Source organism: Amaranthus tricolor, chromosome 10 (genome assembly GCF_026212465.1).
Source record: "Amaranthus tricolor cultivar Red isolate AtriRed21 chromosome 10, ASM2621246v1, whole genome shotgun sequence".
Taxonomy (NCBI): domain Eukaryota; kingdom Viridiplantae; phylum Streptophyta; class Magnoliopsida; order Caryophyllales; family Amaranthaceae; genus Amaranthus; species Amaranthus tricolor.
In genome coordinates this window covers 14,380,644-14,407,985 of record NC_080056.1, presented here as the reverse complement: position 1 = coordinate 14,407,985, position 27,342 = coordinate 14,380,644, and the positions used below count along the sequence as shown (strand labels likewise).

Below are 27,342 nucleotides of genomic sequence, written 5' to 3'. Positions count from 1 at the left end.
ACCTATTGGAAACCCACAAAATCTAGTTATAGCCGTCCAAAGTAAGATTTCGTTTGGAAACTTCTTAGTCGGGCTCCTCCCAGCTGTTCTTGTTGGCGTTTTAGTTAACGCGTTGATCATAATAGGCACATTTTGGAAGTTATTATCAACTAAACAGGATTTGGAACATGTTGATCTAGAGATCGTTGCTTCAGAAAAAATCACTTCTCATCAAGTTTCACCTATAACATCACATCATTTAACAGATAACCATGAGTCTCCTGGAAGAGCAGATGCCTGTGCTGATGTTGTACTTAATGTGGACGAATCTTTTCAGCATACGGAAGCAACTGAAACAATTGAGTGTTCTAGAAGATCAGATGCATCTGGAGATGTAGTGGTAGATCTAAATGAATCATATAAGCACAAGGAAGAAACTGAGATTCTCGAGTCTTCCAATAAATCAGATGTGTCTAAAGGTGTCGTTGAAGATCTAGACAAGTCGTTTCAGCAGAAGGAAGAAACGAGGACTCTTGAGGGACTCGAAACCACAAAGAGAGAATTTACTACACAATTGAAACTGATCTTATCTGGGAAGGAAATGAGTGAAAAGTGGAAGCACTTAAGCTGGAAAATATGTGTATATTTTATCACTATGGTCATGCTAATTGCTCTGGTTTTTGGTTTAAACATGTCATGGACTACAATCACTGCTTCATTAGCTCTTGTAGTTCATGATTTCAAGGATGCTCGCCCCTCATTAGAGAAGGTAATAGATTTTAAATTAGATTGGACTTATTGTTAACACCAACATATTATCGGGAAAAGACAAGGTGTACACACTTCATAAGCCAAAGAGATAGCTTCCCGAAACCATATGGCATTGGTAGGAAGGACTGGAATGCCTTATAAAGTGTGCACACCATCTTTAATTTATCGATTTGGGATAAACCACTCTAACAACAGACTCGTAGTTACTTAATACAAGTTTGTGCACATATATAGTGAAAATTAAATGTTTGATGGGTTTTCGTGTTCTGTACCAGGTCTCTTATCCAATTTTGATATTCTTTTGTGGAATGTTCATCACGGTTGATGGATTCAATAGAACTGGTGTTCCTAACAAACTTTGGGATATCATGGAGCCCTATTCACGGATTGATCATGTTGGCGGAATAGCGATGCTGTCGCTAGTCATTATTGTCCTCTCGAACGTCATATCAAATGTTCCAACTGGTATGAACTCTACTTGTATACTTGTTCTAATACTTCCATTTCATTATGTTAAATTTCTTATGTAGGCTATCTTGCGTTTTGTATGATTATTATTTGGCATATTAAATCACTTTGTGTGTCTTATTTATGTGAAGATGCAAAACTCGTGCTCAAAGTAGATACTTCTAACATAGTCACATCAATTTATGGTGTACTGTCTCTTAAGGAAACCAAACATGCTTAGATTAAAATGTGTCTAATGCATATAGAAAGCTAGAGTTTTTTGAATTATACATGACTGACATGCATATAGTGTGAGTTAGAGAGTGTAATTTAATTGGAGCGGAGAACGAGAAGCGTAGACTTGTAATTGGAAGATTAGGGAAGGTTGCACGCTAAAAAATATTGTAGACTAAATCCATTTCAAACATACACGACAAAAAGTATCATAAATGTGGAGGATAGCAGCCAACAAGAGTAGATGAGCATTGTAACTGACACTATTTGTTAAGAGTTGTATTAAGGTGTAATCAAGAACTCTATACATAAATAAATAAGATTGTCATCCAATTGCTTACGTGGAGTTTTGTAGACTAAATCCATGTCTGAACGCAATGCATTTAAATTTGTGTAACTCCTAAATATTGGAACTTATTGAAAGTTTGAAACTTATGTGTTCGCATTTGTCCTTTTGAAATTATTTTATTTGATAGATTTTCTATTATTACCACGTCAAATTTAATTAACCAATAACATTGCTGCATTTGGCAAATGACTGTTAAACTGCCATTTGTTATTTAGTAGCAAAATTATTAAATAGTATGGTTGGAGATCAAATATAATTAGGATAATATAGTTTTCTTAATTATGTTGTTTCTTAAAGTGTCCTAGTAATATTTTGTTTCCTAAATTTATGAGTTTAAGGTTTTTGGTAGACTCCTATAAATACGGTTATAAGTATATATATATATATATATATATATATATATATATATATATATATATATATATATATATATATATATATATATATATATTTATATCTATATTTATATATGTATATACAAATATATATATATATATATATATATATATATATATATGTATATATATATATATATATATATATATATATATATATATATATATATATATATATATATATATATATATATATATATATATATTTATAAGTATATATTAATATATATAAATATATATACATACATATATATATATATATATATATATATATATATATATATATATATATATATATATATATATATATATATATATATATATATATATATATATATATATATATTTATAAGTATATATTAATATATATAAATATATATACATACATATATATATATATATATCTATATACATATATATATATATATATATATATATATATATATATATATATATATATATATATATATATATATATATATATATATATATATATATATACCTTTTTCAACCAGAATTCACACTTTGACAATTTTGATAAACTAATCGCTGCGGGTGCCGAATAAACCGGAGCATTTGATTTTTTTTTATTGATTTCGTGAATTATAGTCAAGAATAAATATTATTAATAATTTTTGCTAAAAAAACAGCATAAAATAAAAAATTCATAATTTGGGTTAAAATTATATAATTCCGGATAAATAATTTATTTTACTGTTACTGCACATTTATTTTTCATTTAAATAATTTTTGTGAAATTTTTTGATATTTAAATTCTAAAGAAATAATTTAATAATCTAAATTCTTATAATAGAGGATGGCTAGACCCGCCCCATGACCATCCCTACCTGGGCGTGATTTATGTTAAGTTTTGGGTATTTTTCCTTATTATTTCATAAAACCATCAAGAGTATATATATACATGATCAATCAAATAATTGGGCCAAAGTTAAAACAAAGCCCATAAAGCAAAATACATCGAAATTAAATGTAAATTGTTCAACACCCCCCCTCAAGTTGGAGCAGACGGATCACAAATGCCCAACTTGCGTAGGAGGAATGTAAACTGTCGTTGACCCAAAGCTTTAGTAAAGATATCACCCAACTGCTCATGCGTGGAAACGTGAGAAGTAGAAAGAAGACCCTCTTGAATCGCATCCCGTATGTAATGACAATCAACCTCGATATGTTTCGTCCGCTCATGAAAAACAGGATTCTGGGCGATATGCAAAGCAGACTTACTATCACAGTACAACCTCATAGGAGCAGAATGATCAACACCCAAACTAGAAAGCAGACCCTTTAGCCATTTGAGTTCACAAGTGATAGAAGCCATTGAACGATATTCAGCCTCAGCCGACGAACGAGAAACCGTATGTTGTTTCTTGGTTTTCCAAGAAATTGGAGAACCACCAAGAAACACAATCCATCCAGTCAATGAGCGACGAGTAAGAGGGCAACTAGCCCAGTCAGAGTCACACCATCCAACAAGATGTAAGTCACAGCTAGAGGGAAGAAGTATACCTTGACCAGGAGAACCTTTGAGATAGCGGACAACACGTAATGCCGCATCCCAATGCTCCACACGAGGCGCCTGCATAAATTGAGCAAGAATATGAACCGCGTAGGCCAAATCAGGCCGAGTGAAAGAAAGATATATAAGACGACCAACTAGTCGACGATAGCGTTCTGGAACCTGTAACAAATTACCACATGCAAGAGCCAAAGAGTGATTTTGTTCAATTGGGAAAGGAGACGGCTTTGCACCCAACAAACCGGCCTCGGAAATGATATCAAGAGCATATTTACGTTGACATAAGAAAATACCCTCATCATTACGAGCCACCTCAACCCCAAGAAAATACTTCAACCGCCCAAGATCTTTCATGTGAAAGCACGTACACAAATATTGTTTGAATGCAGAAAGAGCAGAGGAATCATTGCCAGAGATGATCAAATCATCGACATAAATGAGAACATTAAGTTGAATAGAACTGCTCCGGTAAGTAAACAAGGAATAATCAGAGTACGATTGACAGAAGCCATAGTGTTTTAAAGAAGCAGACAGTTTAGCATACCAACACCTCGGAGCCTGTTTCAGACCATACAAAGATTTTAATAAGCGGCACACCTTACCGTGTGATGAAAAGCCAGGAGGGGGTTTCATGTACACCTCCTCTGTCAAATTACCATGTAGAAAAGCATTATGAACATCCATCTGATGCAACTCCCAGTTTTTAGCGGCTGCAACAGCTAGAAAAGCGCGCACGGTCACCATTTTCGCAACAGGAGCAAAAGTCTCATGATAATCAATCCCTTCAACCTGATGGTTACCAAAGACAACTAAGCGAGCCTTTAGACGCTCAATCGAACCATCAGCATTATATTTGACTTTGTACACCCAACGACTGCCAAGAGCCTTCTTACCTGGAGGTAGAGCAGTTAGTTCCCATGTGTTATTATCCTCTAATGCAGTAATTTCTTGTTTCATCGCTTCTTTCCATCCATTATCCTGCATAGCCTCGTGAAAAGAGCGAGGCTCAGAGCCAGAGAGAAGTGCTGCAAGAAACGAACGATGTGGCATAGAAAAGTTATCACAATTAACATAATGCGCTATAGGATAGGGAGTACCGGAGAGACTAGTAGAACAGGAAGCAACAGAAGAAGAACCTTTATCCGTAGAGGTGTGTGTGGTAATATTATTAACAACAAAATCACGTAGAAGAACAGATGGGCGCTTGTCACGAAAGCCACGACCCAAATGCTCATTATCAAAGGAGGCAACATCATCAGGTTCATGGGTGCTGGATGAACTGCTGGGCCTAGATGTTTGTGGACTGTTCGGCGGGGTAGCAGGAGATGATTGGTTAGTAAGTGGGACGATATTGGTGAAAGTCTCATGTTGTATTGGAGGAATAGGATCAGTAGACAGTAGGCCAATATCATCAAGAATTAGAGCATTGTTATTATGTTCTTGAAGCTCATTACATAAGGAGGTATCAACATTAGTGGTAAAGGGAAATTCATTTTCATAAAATTTTACATCCCGCGAAACAAAAATTTCACCAGTTTCCATGTCATAGACCTTCCAACCCTTCTTAGTAGCCGGATACCCCACAAAAATACACTTACGACTACGAGAAGCAAATTTATCACCTCGTGTCTTTTTATTATGAGCAAAGCAAAGACAACCAAAAACTCGTAGTGTATTGAAATTAGGAGGTGTGTTATACAACATTTCGAAAGGAGTCTTATTACCCAACAAAGGCGTAGGAGTACGATTAATAATATAAACGGCAGCCAATATACATTCCCCCCAAAATGAAATTGGTAAATTAGCTTGAAATCGCAAAGCCCTACCCACATTAAGAATGTGTTGGTGTTTTCTCTCAACTCGACCATTTTGTTGTGGGGTGCTAACACACGAAGTTTGAAAAATAATGCCATGAGAATCAAAATAAGGCACCATATAATTAAATTCTGTTCCGTTATCACTTCGAACATATTTCACATGCACTTCAAATTGACATGTGACCATAGCAAAAAAAAATTGAAATGAAGTAAAAACTTCAGTTTTATTTTGTAACAAATAAACCCAAACGCCACGAGAGTAATCATCAACAATAGTCAAAAAATAAACTGCATTACACGAAGATGGGGTAGAGTAAGGGCCCCAAAGATCACAATGAATCAATTCAAAAGCTCTAGTAGCATGAAAAAGACTAACAGGAAAAGGTTCACGAGTTTGTTTCGCTTGTGGACAAACAACACATGCTTTATTCAAAGTTTTTTTATGAGAACTGGAACTAATAGCAGGAATTAACTGAAGAATCTTATCAGACGGATGACCCATACGACGATGCCAGAGTTCAAATTCGCAAACCCCCGCAACAGTAACCACACACACCGCAGGAACATCACGGAAGAAATAAAGGCCATCACGTTGCTCACCTGCTCCAATCAGCGTCCCCGAGCATAGGTCCTGTATAGCACATTCTGTTTTAGTGAAACGAACAAAACATTCACAATCATGAAGAAGGCAGGAAACAGACAGCAAGTTACAATGTAGACCCGGAACATAGAGTACATTAGAGAGAGTAATAGACGATGAAAGCCTAACACTGCCACTAAGAGTAGCAGACACACGCCTACCATCAGGTAGTCTAACTGACCATTCGGGAATGCGTTCGACATTATCTAAACAAGAGTAGATTCCGGTGACGTGGTGGGAAGCCCCACTATCAATAATCCAGGCAAAGCAAGAATGCTTACCAATCATACGATCATCCGAGTGCTTAGGAGTAAGAGCATGTAAAATAGAGTGCACCTGAGCAGTACCAAGAGAAGAAACATCAGGCTCTTTTGATGGAGAAGAGTGAGGCAGGGACAATAGCCCACCTCCAAGAGAAGAGACAGCAGTAGGTTGAGCTCCCCGAGTCCGAGGCACCAAAGCAGCAGCAGCAGACTTAGCATTCCCATAGCGCTCATGCCACCAAGAAGGCTTACCATGTAATTCGAAACAAGTACCACGCTCATGACCACGCTTCTTACAATAAGAACAAAGAAGAGCAGATTTATCAAGCACAGGAGGTCTTGAACGAGACCGAGAATGAACATTCGAGAGTGCAAACACATGGGTGTCGATGTCAGTAGACTTTGTGCGAGCAATGGAGCGGGATCGTTCCTCTTGAAGGAAGGTTTGATAAGCACGATCAATGTACGGGGAAGGCATCTGAGACAAGAGATTAGTGCGAACCGTACCATAAATGTCATCATCAATTCCAATATAAAACTGATGTAATATTTCTTCATCCCGATCTTGGCGAAATTTATTCACAACACCACAAGTACACAGACCACAACTACAATGAGGAATAGGTTTCAAACGATCAAGTTCATCATAGAGCCCCATAAGTTTAGTATAATAGTCCTCAATTGTCATAGATTTCAATTGACGACAATCCGTAATTTGCGCTCGAAGTTGTTGAATACGCGGGCCATTAGCAATACAGTAACGTTTTTCAAGATACAACCATAAAGCCCGAGCCGTATCATGAAAGGGTATTGAAGAAACAATTTTAGGGTCAAGAGTACGATTAATCCAAGATACAATCATGGAATTAACAGTTTCCCAATCAAGAATATCATGAGCAGCAGTCGGTTTAACAATGGAACCATCAACAAAACCAAATTTACGACGGGCTTTTAAAGATAAAGTAATAGTACGAGACCAAGAAAGATAATTATCACCTTTGAGAATGATATGAGAAATGAAATTACCCGGTTGATCACCGGAGCCAAGATAGAATGGAGAAGTAATATCAATTACTTGTGAATCAGTGGACTTTGGTTCACCCGTCATGGCGTAAACGCAAGCTTTGATCAATCAAAAAAACAAAAGAAACCAGAAACGCAACCAACCAGCAACAAACCAACAATAGAAGAAACGCAACAAAGCAAAAGAAGAAGAAGAAACCAGCAACAAACCAAAAGAAACCAATCAAACGCAAATCAAACCAGAAACCAGAAGCAAACCAATCGAAAACCAATAAACCAATCAATCGAAACCAGAATCCAATCAAAACCAGAATCAATCGAAAACCAATCAATCGAAAACCAAGAAACCAGAAACCCAAATCAATCGCTGAGACCAGAATCAAACCAATCGAAAACCTAGAAACCCAAAGCAAAGATGAAACCAGAAGAAAATCAAAAGAAGAATCCAATCGAAAACGCAGAATCCAATCAAAAGAAACCAAGCGAAAACAATCGAAGAGTTCAAGCGAAGAAACCAGAAGGATGAAGACGCAATTGGAAGTAATCGAATGAAAAATCAATTACGGTTTAATGGAATCGCAAGAAAAACGCAGAAGAAAGAAAAACAATCAATTGAAAGTCAATTACGGTTTAATGAAATCGTTGAAAATCAATTGAAAGAAGAAGAAACCAGAAGGATGAAGACGCAAGTGAAATCAATTGAAAGAAAAAATCAATTACGGTTCAGGAAAAATAGAGGAGAAAGCAAGAGAAAGCAAATCTGATACCATGTTAAGTTTTGGGTATTTTTCCTTATTATTTCATAAAACCATCAAGAGTATATATATACATGATCAATCAAATAATTGGGCCAAAGTTAAAACAAAGCCCATAAAGCAAAATACATCGAAATTAAATGTAAATTGTTCAACAATTTACTAACACTTCTGCTTTAGTGTTAGGGCATGGAATCGGTTACTTATTTAATGAATGTAACACATATGACCTTTGTTTGATAAATGTAAGGGTTTGTAAGGGTGAGGTAAACCAAAACCCCATAACTTAGTGAGAGTCGTCACTCCTCCAGTACAATGTTGCTCTAGCCACAAGTCAGGTTAAATAACCTTATTGTATACGCCGTATTTTACGTGCCGGAAAACACGTCCCACGTTTTTTTACGTGCCGGAATGATGGTTCTGCATTTCCTTACTATGAAGCCTTTTTTATTGTCAAGTTATTGTTTTCATAATATAAATGCAAAATTACAATAACATGTAATAGAAATAAATTTTAAACAATCTAAATAAAAGTAATCATTTATTATTAGACTAAATAAAAAAATTTAGATGGATATTATTTATAGATTAATTTTCAATTAGCTTTATTAATTTCTTAAATGTCTATTGACTATAAATGATAAAATAAATAGTTCCATCCTAAATAAATAGTAAAAATATCGAAAAAAAGACATATTGGGTTTATTATAGATCCAAGCCCATTTATCCAAATTTTTAGAAAATAAAATTTTATTTTATTGAATTAATTTCGTAATAGCTTAGTTTTAGATTATATTTATAACAATTTGGATTATTAAACTATTTCTTTAAAATTCAAATATCAAAAAATTTCACAAAAATTATTTAAATGAAAAATAAATGTTCAGTAACAATAAAATAAACTATTTTTCCAGAATTATATATTTCTAATCCAAATTATAAATTTTCTTAATTTATGCGTTTTTTTTTTGCAAAAATTAATAATAATATTTATTCTCAACTATAATTCACGAAATTAAGACAAAAGTTATATCTAATATATGTATATGTACAAAAAAAGTACATTAAATTCATCCAGGAAAAATTAACCCTGCTATGAAACCCATAAAAATTAAATTAAAACCCATGAAACGCAAATAAATTAAGCAAAAAACATTTAGCCCCCAATAATTTTCAAAAACTGAAAATAAAAATTTAAAAAAACCAGAAAAATGTAATTAAAATTCAAAAAAAATCAACCCACAATAAATTTAAACACCCAAAATAAAAAACCAGAAAAATGTAGGAAATTTAAGCAATGATTTCAAACACCATAAATTTAAAAAATCCAAAATCAATAAATTGAACTATATCAAATGCTCCGGTTTATTGTGTACCCGCAGCAATTAACAACTTCAAATGCTCCGGTTTTTCCTGTACCCGCAGCAATTAAGAAATCAGAATGATATTTTCTTCCATGCATTTAGAGATCAATTGTACAGAGACTACTACAAGTAACGTTAATTGCTTCTTATTGTTTCCTTAAGAAACTTCAAGTGCCTGATGAACGTAATTAGATACCATTACATTAGTACAACCAGGTAATGTTATAAGCTCTCAAGCCATATATGAATCAAAGGAAATAAATAGATCCAAATAGACAATATGTAAGCTTAAAAGGATGTTCACACTTAGGTCCCCATGAAAGTGTCAGGTATGCAAACGTGATTTTTGAATAAATTTGGTATGTTTAAAGTAATTTCAAAGATGTGGTAAGATAAGAGTCTTAAAATAAATTGTAGTAGTACTCTTTTGACTACAAAATTGCTACTCTGTGCTACTATGTGCTATAAATTGCTACTATAGCCCACATTTCAATGTTCGAAATCAACTATATGTACGGTTAAAGTAGTGCTAATATCATGAACAGAGGGAGTATTATATCATAAGAAAAACAATCTAACGTAAAAAATTAAAAAATGGATGAACAACAGCGGGGATTAACTTCTTGCTCCTAACAAACCAAAAAAATCATCATTAACTTCAATCCTTATAGCTGATTGAATTGGCGTCTGCAGCTTTCTTCACTTCGTTGATTTCCATACAGTCAGGAGATATTTGAATTTTATGACCCTTCCAATGCCCCTTGTTCCTCAACAGCAGGAGGCCCTTCATGTCCGTTGGACAAGTGATAGTAAAGCAAGCAGCATCTTGAGTCCATGTTTGCAATCTTCTATACATAATATTTTTGGCTACAGTTACATAGCCATTGCAAAATCTCCTCACAATTCTCTCCTCAGGAGATTCGTCATACGGATTTATGAATGACTCATTTTTCTGGGCAATAATTCCTTGTAAACTTTTACTTGATAATTCTTTAGCATGACAGACTTCGTCGTAGTCTCTTAGGAACATTTTAAATGCCTGGTCTGCAGCAATGTTCTCATATGTAGCAAAGTCTTGAGAACCGATTTGAGATTGAGAATGATCCATTATTTCTTAAATCAACAAAGAGATGAATAGAAATATATTAGAACACAAGTACTATTTTGTTCAGTTTTTCCTAAACTAATACTAAGGGTCTCGTTGCCTCTGTGTGCTGTGTGGGTTGGTTGCTAAAATGTTCAAATTATAAATTTCGAGAGTTTTTAATTTGAGAAGTGTATAGTTGAAAAAAAACAATATAAAGTGGCTAAAAATTAAAAAGTTCCTACATAATCTCATACTGCCATACATCTCCCCCTTTGATCTACTCCAAGATGAGCCAAGATAAAATGAAGAATTGGAAACAAACATAAGAAAATATACATTAATATTCAAGCTGAGATTAAATTAATTATAGTTAAGACTATAAACTAATTAACAGAAGAAACAGATTTAGATTACAGGTTATTGTTAAGACTATAAACTTGCAATATATGGGTAATTTGTAAGGCATGTCATTTATGCTTGCACTTCAAGTGTAATAATCTCCATTCAATTTTCCCATCAATTATTATTTCATGTACATTATTAATTAATTAAAACAAAATGGTTAATCTCAAATATGCATCATTTATCTTGTTAATTGCCATTGTTTTATCCCTAACATCCACTAATTACCCAATCTCATCATCCTTCAAAACCATCATCAATAATAACTAAATATGCAAATAATTAACAAACCACACAAACCACATTCACAAATAATTACTAAATATGCAAATAATTAACAAAACACATTTTTAACTAAATTACAAGAAAAACAAAAAAAAAAAAATTAGCCCTAATTTTCGAATGTATATTGAAATTGCAAAAAAACTTAAAGGTTTGAGAAATAAAAAAGAGAAATAATACCTTAATTCTTGAGTTTTGAAGATGAACACAAGACCAATTGCTTTTGGCTTCAAAGATTTTTGAAGAATGATGAAGAGAAGTCGTGGGAGAAGAAGCAGATGATGAACTGTAAAAGAATAGTTTGAAGTCCTGGGAGAAGAAGAATCGTTTATGAATTCGAGCAGATGATGAACAAGAAGAACAATCTTGAGAAATTTCGAAGGAAGAAGAACTGTGCGTGTGTTCGTTTATGAAAATATACAATACGTTAAAATAAAGGCGCCTTATTTAAACTAAATAATTAATACACTAATTGCTGCGGGTAAAGAGAAAACCGGAGCACTTGAGTTCGTTAATGGCTGCGGGTACAAAGAAAACCGGAGCATTTGATGTTGTTCAATTTATTGATTTTGGATTTTTTAAATTTATGGTGTTTGAAATCATTGCTTAAATTTCCTACATTTTTCTGGTTTTTTTATTTTGGGTGTTTAAATTTTCTGGATGAATTTAATGGACTTTTTATTAATTTTTGCAAAAAAAAAAAACGCATAAATTAACAAAATTCATAATTTGGATTAGAAATATATAATTCTGGAAAAAGAGTTTATTTTATTGTTACTGAACATTTATTTTTCATTTAAATAATTTTTGTGAAATTTTTTGATATTTGAATTTTAAAGAAATAGTTTAATAATCTAAATTGTTATAAATATAATAGGCGAAAAGAAAGAAAAGTGAAACAAAATATTTAAAATTATTTTTTATTTTCTAAAACTAAGCTATTACGAAATTAATTCAATAAAATAAAATTTTATTTTCTAAAAATTTGGATAAATGGGCTTGGATCTATAATAAACCCAATATGTCTTTTTTTTTCGATATTATTAGTATTTATTTAGGATGGAACTATTTATTTTGTCATTTATAATCAATAGACAATTAAGAAATTAATAAAGCTAATTGAAAATTAATCTATAAATAAATACTAAATATCCATCTAAATTTTTATTTAGTTTTATAATAAATGATTTGGAAACTTCTTAGTTAACCTATAACATCACATCATTTAACAGATAACCATGAGTCTCCTGGAAGAGTAGATGCCTGTACCGATGTTCTGTACCAGGTCTCTTATCCAATTTTGAAACCCACAAAATCTAGTTATAGCCGTCCAAAGTAAGATTTCGTTTGGAAACTTCTTAGTCGGGCTCCTCCCAGCTGTTCTTGTTGGCGGTTTAGTTAACGCATTGATCATAATAGGCACATTTTGGAAGTTATTGTCAACTAAACAGGATTTGGAACATGTTGATCCAGAGATGGTTGCTTCAGAAAAAATCACTCCTCATCAAGTTTCACCTATAATATCACATCATTTAACAGATAACCATGAGTCTCCTGGAAGAGTAGATGCCTATACCGATGTTCTGTACCAGGTCTCTTATCCAATTTTGATATTCGTTTCAGCGGAAGGAAGAAACGGGGACTCTTGAGGGACTCGAAACCACAAAGAGAGAGTTTACTACACAACTGAAACTGATCTTATCCGGGAAGGAAGTGAGTGAAAAGTGGAAGCACTTCAGCTGGAAAATATGTGTATATTTTATCACTATGGTCATGCTAATTGCTCTGGTTTTTGGTTTAAACATGTCATGGACTACAATCACTGCTGCATTAGCTCTTGTAGTTCTCGATTTCAAGGATGCTCGCCCCTCATTAGAAAAGGTAATAGATTTTAAATTAGATTGGACTTATTGTTAACACCATATTATCGGGGAAAGACAAGGTGTACACACTTCATAAGTCATAAGAGTAGTACATATAAAGGATAACTACACAGATAAAAATACACGTATAACCAAAAAGTAATTCTAATATTCAGTCTATAATTACAAGAGACTTAGAATTTAAAGAGCAAAAACGCCGGAGACTGCTACACCGAAGAACAATCACTGTCTTCATGGCATTGCTGCTTTGCATTAGAAACAATATCGTACAAAATACACATACGACAAACATAAAAACTGCTACAACGTGAATGGTTTAGGCAGTACATACGTCCAAGTAAAAGTCTGATAGGTGAGGCAAAATGGGAGCATCACTGACTTTACAAGGCTCATGAAGGTCAAAAATTAGCTAAACATGATCAATTCAGAAATCTCCATGTATAATTTGAAACCAAGCAACCTCGAGGATTACATCATGACTCGCTCTTGGGTCTTTGTACCACAGTTGCTGCAGTCGTCGTTTTTTGAGCATCTGAAGTCCAACAAACAAGGAATCACTATAAGTTTCCTTGCTTATTTTTTTCGTAGGTTGGGGAAGACAAAGGTAAATTAACGAGAGCACAAACCTTGAGGCTGACTTTCAGGAACGGTTGAGTTTTCTGGGGGAGATGAAACATCTTGCTTCATAGCTGCAGATTTTAATAAAGCATTTAGCGATATTCCTGTTCTTGTTCCTCCCTTTCCTTTTAGGAGGTTTTGCACGCATGTGTGTGTGTTGGGGTGGGAGGAGGTTGTAAGTGAGACTGTAGGGTCGCTTGGATTGAGTATAAATAGTTAAGGGAGTAAAAAAAAGTCAAACTAATAAAATAAAGGTAAGTAGAGTTGCAAATGAAGTAATTGAAATAATTGTGAAAGAGATAGAATGAAAGTAAACAAAAGATGAACGAAAAAGGATAAATATTTCCCTCATTTGGAGGAAAGTATTCCCACACCCTCCCCTAGGGTAAATTTATACCCCAATATGAAGGAATTAATTGCTTTTTTTTTTTTTTCTATTTTTCATTATTTTCCAACTAATTCTTCCACCTCTTTAACAATGAAATTCCTTTAATCTTCTATTTAACTAACTTTGTTTTCCTACTTTGACGTTTAATTACCCCTTTAAATATTTACACTCAATCCAAGCAGCCCCTATTTGGCTAATTTTCAGCCAACTAACAAGGGTAAAAAACAATATAAATTTAGGATTTTTCATTCTCACAAGACCTTTTTATTGTAATTCATTAGATAAGGTGAAATTCAATCTAATATATAGGTTGTCTAAGGTTCTTCTCCTGTCTCGTGTGGAGGGGGTGTTACTATAATATATCCTAGGTCTTCAGCCATAACGTGAGCATTTGACCATAACAAGGAACCAACTCAACCAAAAGCTTATACTGATAGTTGAAGCTCCAAAATATGTTATATACTTTGACCAAGGGGAGCACATGAATAGGGATTATAGCTACTCAGGATGCAAATTCAAAATGACAAACCTTGTGCCTGAATCTGAGGTTCAATCTGCGATTCAGGTGGAGAGGACAAGTCATCCTGCTGCAAAGCTGCAGATGTTAACATTGAGTAGTCATCAATCACCATTCTTTTACGAGTAGGGAGACAATACTGATTGAGAGTAAAGAGAGAAATATCGACCTTCAGGTGGAGTCTCGTGTTGAAGCTGGGTCACGGATGGAGGGGACATGGCTTCCTGCTGTGCTTTCAGCTGCTCCTCCGTGATCTTTAAGTAATCCTCGGTGGAATAAGCATTGTTAGACGTTGCAACATCTGCATTGAAAATGAGACAAGAGAGCCCAAATAATGAAGAATTTACATTAAAAAAATTGCTCACACATTCCCGATTCAGCCAAATATTAGGCTAAATTTCATTTGGGCTAATATAAAAAGAATTAGCTCAAACGCCAAGACCATCCTTCACGGTCTACAGTTTTACATTTCCAGCAACCACTACCAAATATCAAATAAGTTTGTATTCAGATTTTTTAGTTGTGGATTATATTAATGAGGTTTACAGTCACGTTAAAAGTTTGAATTCAGAGATAGTTTCGACTAATTTAGGCGCTATAATAACCACATCAGCATTCTATTACCACGATCGCGATCGTTATCACAGTGTAATTTTTACACTGTGATAAGAACAAATACTTGGCCAATTATTTCAAAAGGATGGAGTTCGTTTTTTTTCAATGATGTATAGTGACCATGATCCGTACCAAATACAGATGCTGTGTTGTGGAAGAAAGCATGGTTCATTCGCCAAAGTAAACTTTATGGTGGAGGTATAACTATATGGAATCATAATTTAGTACATTATTTAAATGTCTCGTTATTACTATCTCTCACGTCACACAAATTTGTTTTGATTCTTGTAGCCGGCCCCATATGATGGAATTAAGATTTTGTTGTCGATACTTTTACAAGTAAATGAATATGGCAACATATCACGACAATAACATTCAACAAACAAAATAAATTGATATTTCAAAGTTTTCAGAAAACAAGAAAATGTTACTAACTTGGATCAGTTATAGGCACAGTTTGAGACTCGTCTGGGGTGGAAACCGATAAATTTGAGGTATAATTTTCCATTTTTCGTTCAAATGTATTTCTCGCTTGAATCGGATCATCATCAAGACTAATCTCCCGCTCCAGGGTGCTTTTGAATTCTCTAGAAACTTCCTATATTGAAAGAGTAAACAGATAAATCCACATCACCAATCAGATGATCAGGAAGTCGACTATTATAACAAATTTCATAGGGACCTGAAGCTCCTTAATGGTAGGCTGAAAAGCACGCAATGTTTTACCCAAATTTCTAGCAACCTGCATTCACTGTGTACATTATAAGAATCTCAGAGAATCTATAGAAGTATTGATGCATGCATGTAGAAACACAAACAATTAATGTCACAATGTGAAGACATAAGGTTTCAGTCGAGAGGCTATCCTAATTCCTAAGCTTATAGTTGATGTTTGTGTGACTCGTTTTCTTTCAAGTTCTATTGCTAGGTTCATTATGGTTCTGGACTATAATGAATCCATCTATTCTGCACTACATTTTTCCAGTTTATCAAATTTGACAAAAGATACAATGATATGAGAAGATCTTTGAAAGGTGATGAGGCAATTCCAATGAGTCTTCCTTCAAAAAGGATGGAAAATCCTTGCATAAGGCAAGTTAATTCTGTTCAGTAAAATTATAATAAAACCATAACATGCTTGCTTTTGTTTTATTCTATATTCAGATTGTGAAGCTATTCCTTTGATCATAGAACTAGCTATCTCTCTTATTTCAAACCCGGCTACATGTGCACTTAAAATCAACAGACTCGATCAAGCTACTGCTCTTTGATTATTGGTTTTGGGAACTGACGATTAGTGTTTGTAAACTCCTTAAAAGAGCTTCAGCTTCAGTTAGGATAGAAATTTCCGAGGGGGGATAGCTATCTCTCTTATTTCAAACCCGGCTGCATGTGCACTTAAAATCAACAGACTCGATCAAGCTACTGCTCTTTGATTATTGGTTTTGGGAACTGACGATTAGTGTTTGTAAACTCCTTAAAAGAGACTAAAAGATTTACAGGGTAATCTAGTATCCTACACATGAGTAGCATTATATGATAATTCTAGTTAAAATTTGAGTATACTAGTTTTAATGTAATTATTCAGTTCAAGGTCCTCCTCTTCCCAGCAAGCTCATTTTAGATTATATTAAAGAAAGTTTTAACGTTCCAAGGTTTGACTTGTCAATAATTGATAGGTATATCCTAGGCAAGCAAACGTAAAAATATTCATTTGAACATCTCAAATTGTCTCCTCAAAGGATATTTGGAGAAAGTGTAAAAGAAAATGAACCCAGGCGTACTACACGCATCGTCCCCTGTTCAGCGAGTAGTAGTAAATAGTATAATTGACAATTATATAGGCCAAGCCTAAAGTCTAGCTAACCACGCTAGATGTTTGGGCATGCCTTGTTCTTTTGCATTTTTGTATAATTGTATTCATATACCGTAAGTAGGTGCATAAAAAAAGGTACAAAATCCTCAACTATTATTATTAAAGTTGTCATACTCCCCCCACATATAGAACTCCCAGATCCTACCATATGATTGATGTACTTGTAAACAAGAAAACATAATTTCCAATTCTCAAGACCTATAATTGTTCAATCACAGGCATCTGGAACACTGTTGTGCACTGTTATGCAGGAAATTAACCATATCAGCTTAGGTCTCCACAAAGGCTATTTGAAGGAAAATGGATCCAAGCATACAAGTGATATATGCTGGTCAAGTTCATTAATTTAGCTCCAGTCGCTAATAGTAAAAAGTAATATTGATGATTATACAGGTCAACCCTAAAGAGCAGCTAAATCAGGTCGGGCTTTACCAAATTAAAATTAGGCTTTAAACGGGTTGGGCTCATCAACCCCGCCCCGCCCCATTTATCTTATATCTACAAAATTTCTTGGACAAAGCTATATTTACATCTCACAATTTCATAAGCACTAATATTTTTGATAATTCCTTAAATGCTTCTTCACTTTATTTTATATAATTATTTTACTCAATATAATTCATCTTCTTCTCTCCTACTTCCATTTCCTCCCCTTTATTTCTCACCTCCTACAACCATGCCAACAGATATGAATTTTCCTGTATAAAAATCAATCCATTATCAAATCAACCCAAAAACACAATCAATAACCATAATCCTTCTTCATCATCAAATCCCAAATAAAAATCAAAAAGAATTGGTTTACCAATGATAATAAATTAATCATGATGATGATGAACAATAAATAGACCCACTAAGACCGACATCAGAAGGAAGCAGGATTTCTTGCTAATGTAGATCAAAGAGATAATCGTATGATTGAAAAATTAATTGCAGGTTTTTGATTTGGGAAAATTTTTTAGGGTTTATAATATTGGGGAAATTTTAGGGTTCATAAGTCTTAGAATGATGAGAGAGTTTGGGAAATGGATGAAATTATTAGAATAATTTAGAGATTTTGATGGAATACAATTTTCAACTATTGATGGAAATAGATGTTTGCGTTTATTTTTCTAATTTAATTGGTACAGCCCATTTACAACCCTTTTAAAACCCTTATCCAACCCTTTTCTTTTATATTTTTAAAAGATTAGTTTTCAGCCCAATCCTTTTACAACCCGCCCAGTATATATTATGAAGGGTCGGATCAGGGGCTCCAATGGGGATCCAGCCCATTGCACATATCTACATATGATTGATGTACTTATAAACAAGAAACTAAAACTTTAATTCCAATCCTCAAGAGCTATAGTTTCTCAATGAAGACCATTTGGAGCGCTGTTAGATCTCACTAGTGGCTTTTGGCTAATAGCCAACTCCAATTATGCATAAAATTGACCTACGACGGTTTTGATACAAATTTAGCCAACAAGATTCGCCAACAAAGCTCTTACTTATTTATCCTCTATGAAATTCCAACTCTTGAATTTACATCCAGTGTCTGAATTGGATACTTGATACTCATATATGGATAGAAACATTTCAACTCTTCATTTTAAGATTTGAATCATGGATAACTTTAAGAAAAGTTGCGTTAGCATTTGAACACATAACCATATTGTTAAGATACTTGTACACAACCAAACTCCAAGTACCCTTATTTTGCCTTGGCTTTAAACAATAAACAAATTTTCATTTCAGTACAAACTTCAAACCATTGAATTCTCTTTATCAAAAAGTCTCTTCAAAGTCCTTTTGGGAGTAGTAGAGTATAAACTATAATTCAACAAACAAAGTTCCAATTATGTACACTGACTCTCTGTTACTGGGACTCGGACGCCGATGTTGGATACTGATAAATTAAGAATCCGCATAACATAGCTTACTGTACCCAATCAGCGGAATCACAAAAAACTCTACAATCCCCTACAATCAAATATAAAATCAACACTCTATCTATAACCATCATAGTCAATATAAAGAGGCACAAGAGAATATCTAATAACACCATCCAATAAACCAAACAACAACAAAGGAACTAGCAGTACAACCAAAATATAAATGGAGTGAAGAAAAAGCATATAGCTAAAAGAAGAAGCTAACCTCAGCAAGCCCTTTAGGACCAAAAACCAATAAAGCTACAACTCCAATTACTAAAGCTTCAGGTGCTCCAACTCCAAACAATGAAGCATAAACAACCTTCCCTCTATACTTTGTTCTTCTGCCTATAATACAATTACACAAAACATGTACGAAGTCAGCTACTTTGGATTGAAACAAGCATATTTATATCTAAAACAGCATAAAAATAAAATTACTTGCATAATGAACAATAGAGAAAAATACCCAGTTAAGGAAAAAGTACCAATTTTTTGAGGTTTTGCTGAGATTGAGATACCCATATGTTTCAGACCATTCCAAGGACTAACATGGAACACACCCAGTTGAGAAAATTGTGAGGAAAGAGGGAATTTGAGCGCTTTGAGGCATGAATTTGTAGAAGAAGATGAACAAGAAAAGTTGCGTTAGCATTTGAACACATAACCATATTGTTAAGATACTTGTACACAACCAAACTCCAAGTACCCTTATTTTGCCTCGGCTTTAAACAATAAACAAATTTTCATTTCAGTACAAACTTCAAACCATTGAATTCTCTTTATCAAAAAGTCTCTTCAAAGTCCTTTTGGGAGTAGTAGAGTATAAACTATAATTCAACAAACAAAGTTCCAATTATGTACACTGACTCTCTGTTACTAGGACTCGGACGCCGATGTTGGATACTGATAAATTAAGAATCCGCATTACATAGCTTACTGTACCCAATCAGCGGAATCACAAAAAACTCTACAATCCCCTACAATCAAATATAAAATCAACACTCTATCTATAACCATCATAGTCAATATAAAGAGGCACAAAAGAATATCTAATAACACCATCCAATAAACCAAACAACAACAAAGGAACTAGCAGTACAACCAAAATATAAATGGAGTGAAGAAAAAGCATATAGCTAAAAGAAGAAGCTAACCTCAGCAAGCCCTTTAGGACCAAAAACCAATAAAGCTACAACTCCAATTACTAAAGCTTCAGGTGCTCCAACTCCAAACAATGAAGCATAAACAACCTTCCCTCTATACTTTGTTCTTCTGCCTATAATACAATTACACAAAACATGTACGAAGTCAGCTACTTTGGATTGAAACAAGCATATTTATATCTAAAACAGCATAAAAATAAAATTACTTGCATAATGAACAACAGAGAAAAATACCCAGTTAAGGAAAAAGTACCAATTTTTTGAGGTTTTGCTGAGATTGAGATACCCATATGTTTCAGACCATTCCAAGGACTAACATGGAACACACCCAGTTGAGAAAATTGTGAGGAAAGAGGGAATTTGAGCGCTTTGAGGCATGAATTTGTAGAAGAAGATGAACAAGAAAAGTTGCGTTAGCATTTGAACACATAACCATATTGTTAAGATACTTGTACACAACCAAACTCCAAGTACCCTTATTTTGCCTCGGCTTTAAACAATAAACAAATTTTCATTTCAGTACAAACTTCAAACCATTGAATTCTCTTTATCAAAAAGTCTCTTCAAAGTCCTTTTGGGAGTAGTAGAGTATAAACTATAATTCAACAAACAAAGTTCCAATTATGTACACTGACTCTCTGTTACTAGGACTCGGACGCCGATGTTGGATACTGATAAATTAAGAATCCGCATTACATAGCTTACTGTACCCAATCAGCGGAATCACAAAAAACTCTACAATCCCCTACAATCAAATATAAAATCAACACTCTATCTATAACCATCATAGTCAATATAAAGAGGCACAAGAGAATATCTAATAACACCATCCAATAAACCAAAAAAACAAAGGAACTAGCAGTACAACCAAAATATAAATGGAGTGAAGAAAAAGCATATAGCTAAAAGAAGAAGCTAACCTCAGCAAGCCCTTTAGGACCAAAAACCAATAAAGCTACAACTCCAATTACTAAAGCTTCAGGTGCTCCAACACCAAACAATGAAGCATAAACAACCTTCCCTCTATACTTTGTTCTTCTGCCTATAATGCAATTACACAAAACATGTACGAAGTCAGCTACTTGGGATTGAAACAAGCATATTTATATCTAAAACAGCACCAAAATAAAATTACTTGCATAATGAACAATAGAGAAAAATACCCAGTTAAGGAAAAAGTACCAGTTTTTTGAGGTTTTGCTGAGATTGAGATACCCATATGTTTCAGACCATTCCAAGGACTAACATGGAACACACCCAGTTTAGAAAATTGTGAGGAAAGAGGGAATTTGAGCGCTTTGAGGCATGAATTTGTAGAAGAAGATAAACAAGAACAAGATGGGTGAGAAAAGATTGTTGTTTTAGTACTTCCAACAGATAAAGACCCAGAAAATGAGACAGTACAGATTGTAGAAGCCATAAAGATTGTAAATTTAGTGGATTTGATAAAAAATATGTGGTTCACTCAATCAAAGCTTTGATTGATTTTCATGGATTTTGGATGATGGATACTCAACAATTGGTGAAAGAACTAAAATAAACAGTACCGGAAAATTAGAGAAAGGGGAAAGAAAGGGCATAGACAAAGAGTCTGCTCAAGATTTGGGCTGATCGGAAAATAAACAGTACCGGAAGCCATATACATATATATATATACATAGATATAGATATATACATATATATATACATATATATATATATATATATATATAGATATAGATATATACATATATATAGATATATACATAGATATATATATATATAGATATATATATATATATACATATATATAGATATATACATATATATATATACATATATAGATATATATATATACATATATATAGATATACATATATAGATATATACATATATACATATATATAGATATATATATATAGATATATACATATATAGATATATACATATATATATATACATATATATATATATATATATATATATATATATATATATATACATATATATATATATATATATATATATATATATATATATATATATATATATATATACATATATATATATATATATATATACATATATATATATATATACATATGTGTATATATATATATATATATATATATATATATATATATATATATATATATATATATATATATATATATATAATTAACAAACAAATAAATAATAAAGCGAATCCTTTATATTGCATAAATCCTTTTACATTTTACTTATTAAAATGCACATATTTGTATACTTGTATTATTATAGATCCTAGCCCATTTATCCTTTTTTTTAGATAATAAAATTTTATTTTATGAATTAATTTCGGAATATCTTAGATTTTAGAAAATAAAAAATAATTTTAATTATTTTGTTTCACTTTTCTTTCTTTTCACCTATTATAAGAATTTAGATTATTAAATTTTTCTTTAGAAATTAAATATCAAAAAATTTCACAAAAATTATTTAAATGAAAAATAAATGTGCTGCGGGTACAGTATAAACCGGAGAATTTGATATTGTTCAATTTATTGATTTTGGATTTTTTAAATTTATGGTGTTTGAAATCATTGCTTAAATTTCCTACATTTTTCTGGTTTTTTATTTTGGGTGTTTAAATTTATTGTGTGTTGATTTTTTTTGAATATTAATTGCATTTTTCTGGTTTTTTTAAATTTTTATTTTGAGTTTTTGAAAATTATTGGGGACTAAATGTTTTTTGCTTAATTTATTTGCGTTTCATGAGTTTTAATTTAATTTTTATGGGTTTCATAGCAGGGTTAATTTTTCCTGGATGAATTTAATGGACTTTTTTTTACATATATATATATTAGATATAACTTTTGTCTTAATTTCGTGAATTATAGTTGAGAATAAATATTATTATTAATTTTTGCAAAAAAAAAAACGCATAAATTATGAAAATTCATAATTTGGATTAGAAATATATAATTCTGGAAAAATTGTTTATTTTATTGTTACTGAACATTTATTTTTCATTGAAATAATTTTTGTGAAATTTTTTGATATTTGAATTTTAAAGAAATAGTTTAATAATCTAAATTGTTATAAATATAATAGGCGAAAAGAAAGAAAAGTGAAACAAAATATTTATAATTATTTTTTATTTTGTAAAACAAAGCTATTACGAAATTAATTCAATAAAATAAAATTTTATTTACTAAAAATTTGGAAAAATGGGCTTGGATCTATAATAAACCCAATATGTCTTTTTTTTTTTCGATATTTTTACTATTTATTTAGGATGGAACTATTTATTTTATCATTTATAATCAATAGACAATTAAGAAATTAATAAAGCTAATTGAAAATTAATCTATAAATAAATACTAAATATCCATCTAAATTTTTATTTAGTCTAATAATAAATGATTACTTTTATTTAGATTGTTCAAAATTTATTTCTATTACATGTTATTGTAATTTTGCATTTATATTATGAAAACAATAACATGATAATAAAAAAGGTTTCACAGTAAGGAAATGCCGAATCATCATTCCGGCACGTAAAAAAACGTGGGACGTGTTTTCCGGCACGTAAAATACGGCGTATACAATAAGGTTATTTAACCTGACTTGTGGCTAGAGCAACATTTTACTGGAGGAGTGACGACTCTCACTAAGTTATGCTGTTTTGGTTTACCTCACCCTAACAAACCCTTACATTTATCAAACAAAGATCATATGTGTTACATTCATTAAATAAGTAACCGATTCCATGCCCTAACACTCAAGCAGAAGTGTTAGTAAATCACGCCCTGGTAGGGATGGTCATGGGGCGGGTCTGGAGCGGGTCTAGCCATCTCCTGACCCGAACCCTTTTTTTTTTTGGATGCAAACCCGGATCCGGACCCTAAGGGTCCAAAATTTTCAGACCCAGAGCCGAACCTTACGGATCTGACGGGTCTAAGGTCCTTAATGGGTCCTTAATGGGTCTTATACAAAGCCTCTTTATTTGTAAAAATTGAACCTTTTTCGTGTCTTTTTGTATTTTTGTAAGCAACTTATTATCGTATTACAAACACTTGTTCGAGTCCATGAAAATCAAAATAAATCCATTGGATACTTTTTATCATATGTCCTGTAACGAACACTGTGCATGTCTTCGACTCATTACAAAAACCTAAAACCCCACCTCGCAACACAAGATTCAAAGAGTTGTTAAATGCGTACGTAATATTAATTATTTTACCAATTTGATTTAATTAAGTGTTATATATATATATATATATATATATATATATATATATATATATATATATATATATATATATATATATATATATATATATATATATATATATATATATATATATATATATATATATATATATATATATATATATATATATATATATATATATATATATATATATATATATATATATATATATATATATATATATATATATATATATATATATATATATATATATATATATATATATATATATATATAAATAGTATTACTTTTCCCATGCGTTTCAGCGCAATGAAAAGAGTGCGTGGACAAATGGGATCTACATCCAGAGCCACATTTCCAAAATTCGATTTTATGCGTTTTTAAGCGTTTTTGTCAATTTCTAAAGTTGGTCAAACATGGTTTGTTATGCACGAAACTTGGCACACAACACTATTTGGCATATATTATTGTGTTGAAATGGTTAGAATTGAAAATAATAGTCATATGCTAGAAATTAGGTGTTAAGTTGCGATTTTAAGGGTTTTTAAGCGTTTTTGTCAATTTCGCGCGTAAAGTAGGTCAAACATGGTTTGTTATGCACGAAACTTGGCACACAACACTATTTGGCATGTATTATTGTGTTGAAATGGTTAGAATTGATAATAATTGTCATATGCTAGAAATTAGATGTTAAGTTGCGATTTTAATGGTTTTTAAGCGTTTTTGTCAATTTCGCGCGTAAAGTAGTTCAAACATGGTTTGTTATGCACGAAACTTGGCACACAACACTATTTGGCATATATTATTGTGTTGAAATGGTTAGAATTGATAATAATAGTCATATGCTAGAAATTAGAAGTTAAGTTGCGATTTTTAAGGGTTTTTAAGCGTTTTTGTCAATTTCGCGCGTAAAGTTGCTAGAAATTAGATATATATATATATATATATATATATATATATATATATATATATATATATATATATATATATATATATATATAGAAATAAATTTTAAACAATCTAAATAAAAGTAATCATTTATTATTAGACTAAATAAATTTTTAGATGGATATTTAGTATTTATTTATAGATTAATTTTCAATTAGCTTTATTAATTTCTTAATAATCAATTTCTTAAATGTCTATTGATTATAAATGACAAAATAAATAGTTTCATCCTAAATAAATACTAAAAATATCGAAAAAAAAGACATATTGGGTTTATTATAGATCCAAGCCCATTTATCCAAATTTTTAGAAAATAAAATTTTATTTTATTGAATTAATTTCGTAATAGCTTAGTTTTAGAAAATAAAAAATAATTTTAAATATTTTGTTTCACTTTTCTTTCTTTTCGCCTATTATATTTATAACAATTTAGATTATTAAACTATTTCTTTAAAATTCAAATATCAAAAAATTTCACAAAAATTATTTAAATGAAAAATAAATGTTCAGTAACAATAAAATAAACTCTTTTTCCAGAATTATATATTTCTAATCCAAATTATGAATTTTGTTAATTTATGCGTTTTTTTTTTTGCAAAAATTAATAAAAAGTCCATTAAATTCATCCAGGAAATTTAAACACCCAAAATAAAAAAACCAGAAAAATGTAGGAAATTTAAGCAATGATTTCAAACACCATAAATTTAAAAAATCCAAAATCAATAAATTGAACAACATCAAATGCTCCGGTTATCTTTGTACCCGCAGCAATTAACAACATAAAATGCTCCGGTTTTCTATTTACCCGCAGCAATTAACAACATCAAATGCTCCGGTTTTCTCTTTAGCCGCAGCAATTAGTGCATTAATTTACTAATTTGACGAGAATTTTCATATGTTACTCGAAAACGGCTGCTGCCTGCTACTGTACCGTTGTCTTCTACAAGTTAATTCCATTGTCTTCTTCAAGTTCCATTCCTATTCAATTTCGCATACACTGTATTCTTCAACCCACGCATATACTGTACTGTGTCTTCTTCAAGTTTGGTACTTCTTCTTCAAGTTCCTTCTTCTTGTTCAAGTTCTTTAAACCCATACGAAAAACCCACGAACATTTCAAAATAAACCCACAAAATTTCAATGTATTGTTGAGTTTTCTTGTTTTAATCTATTACATTTCAACCCACCATTGTTGCTTTTCCTTCAAACACTCACGAAACCCACGAAATTAGGGCTAACTCTTCATCTTCAAAATCAGGCTGCTATTGTTCTTGTTCATCTTTGGTCTTGTTCATCTTCAAAACCCACGAAATTAAGGTATTTTTCTCATTTTAATTTGTTAAGCATTTAAGTTTTGCAAGATATTCATGAAAACACTCAAAAATTAGGGCAACTGTGTGTATACTAATGTTGTTTCTCTGTTTTCGTTGTAGATAACATAACCCACGAAATCAAGTTTATTATATTTATTTTACTAATTTGCAAGTTTAAATCTTTATTGTTTAACAAGTAATTTAGTAATGTAGTGAATTTTTGTTTGAATTGTTATTTGCAAATGATATGTACTGTTTTGCTTTTGCTTGTACTGTGTACGTTTGTGCTGTGTTCTGCTGTGTTCGTTTCTTGCTGCTGTCATGTGCTAAATTAATTTTGCTTTTTGCTTTTCCTTACTCTTTATGCTCTTGTTTATATAAAATTAATTTCATTGACATATATCTATTTGCATATTCTTATTATCATGTGCTAAATCCTAAATGTTGATGAATCATGAAAATTGAGTTAATTTGACGAGTTCTTAATTGATAAACTTATGAAAAATGTGTTACTAGTGAGTTATGTGATAATGAGGATTTAAGTGTGGATTACAACTTTAGTAGT

The 27,342-nt window shown here is 32.0% G+C and overlaps 3 protein-coding genes across 3 annotated transcripts in view; 1 reads left to right on the top strand and 2 right to left on the bottom strand.

The window, feature by feature from the left end:
- The window catches only part of LOC130824875 (silicon efflux transporter LSI3-like), a 1,756-nt gene extending 476 nt beyond the window's left edge, over positions 1-1,280 (top strand). Inside the window, exons 2-4 of the mRNA XM_057689893.1 lie at positions 1-286; positions 431-748; positions 1,026-1,280. The exon at positions 1-286 is cut by the window's left edge and continues 142 nt beyond it. Of these exons, the coding sequence (XP_057545876.1) occupies positions 1-286; positions 431-748; positions 1,026-1,280 (859 nt within the window). The remainder of the gene's footprint in view (positions 287-430; positions 749-1,025) is intronic.
- A 12,065-nt stretch (positions 1,281-13,345) lies between these two features.
- Positions 13,346-20,178, bottom strand: LOC130824873 (sec-independent protein translocase protein TATB, chloroplastic-like). The gene is made up of 10 exons (XM_057689892.1): positions 20,096-20,178; positions 19,925-19,985; positions 19,597-19,702; positions 19,382-19,503; positions 16,046-16,105; positions 15,799-15,961; positions 14,918-15,049; positions 14,761-14,826; positions 13,852-13,914; positions 13,346-13,757 (listed from the first exon to the last, which is right to left on the bottom strand). The coding sequence occupies exons 1-10, from the start codon at positions 20,176-20,178 to the stop codon at positions 13,699-13,701; spliced, it is 915 nt and encodes a 304-aa protein (XP_057545875.1). The 3' UTR covers positions 13,346-13,698.
- An 822-nt stretch (positions 20,179-21,000) lies between these two features.
- On the bottom strand, positions 21,001-21,741 carry LOC130824872 (sec-independent protein translocase protein TATB, chloroplastic-like). Its single transcript, XM_057689891.1, has 3 exons — positions 21,504-21,741; positions 21,242-21,363; positions 21,001-21,066 (listed from the first exon to the last, which is right to left on the bottom strand). The coding sequence occupies exons 1-3, from the start codon at positions 21,739-21,741 to the stop codon at positions 21,001-21,003; spliced, it is 426 nt and encodes a 141-aa protein (XP_057545874.1).
- Between the last annotated feature and the right edge of the window lie 5,601 nt (positions 21,742-27,342).

Excerpts from the sequence above, each read along its gene's own strand:
- LOC130824873 (XM_057689892.1), bottom strand. The coding sequence starts at position 20,178 with ATGATGGTTATAGATAGAGTGTTGATTTTATATTTGATTGTAGGGGAT. Across the intron at positions 13,915-14,760 it reads ACCTCAGATTCAGGCACAAG|CTATGAAGCAAGATGTTTCA; the intron begins GTTTGTCATTTT and ends TAAAATCTGCAG. Across the intron at positions 13,758-13,851 it reads TCCTGAAAGTCAGCCTCAAG|ATGCTCAAAAAACGACGACT; the intron begins GTTTGTGCTCTC and ends GTTGGACTTCAG.
- LOC130824872 (XM_057689891.1), bottom strand. The coding sequence starts at position 21,741 with ATGGCTTCTACAATCTGTACTGTCTCATTTTCTGGGTCTTTATCTGTT. Across the intron at positions 21,364-21,503 it reads AGCAAAACCTCAAAAAACTG|GCAGAAGAACAAAGTATAGA; the intron begins GTACTTTTTCCT and ends ATTGCATTATAG. Across the intron at positions 21,067-21,241 it reads GTCCTAAAGGGCTTGCTGAG|GGGATTGTAGAGTTTTTTGT; the intron begins GTTAGCTTCTTC and ends ATTTGATTGTAG.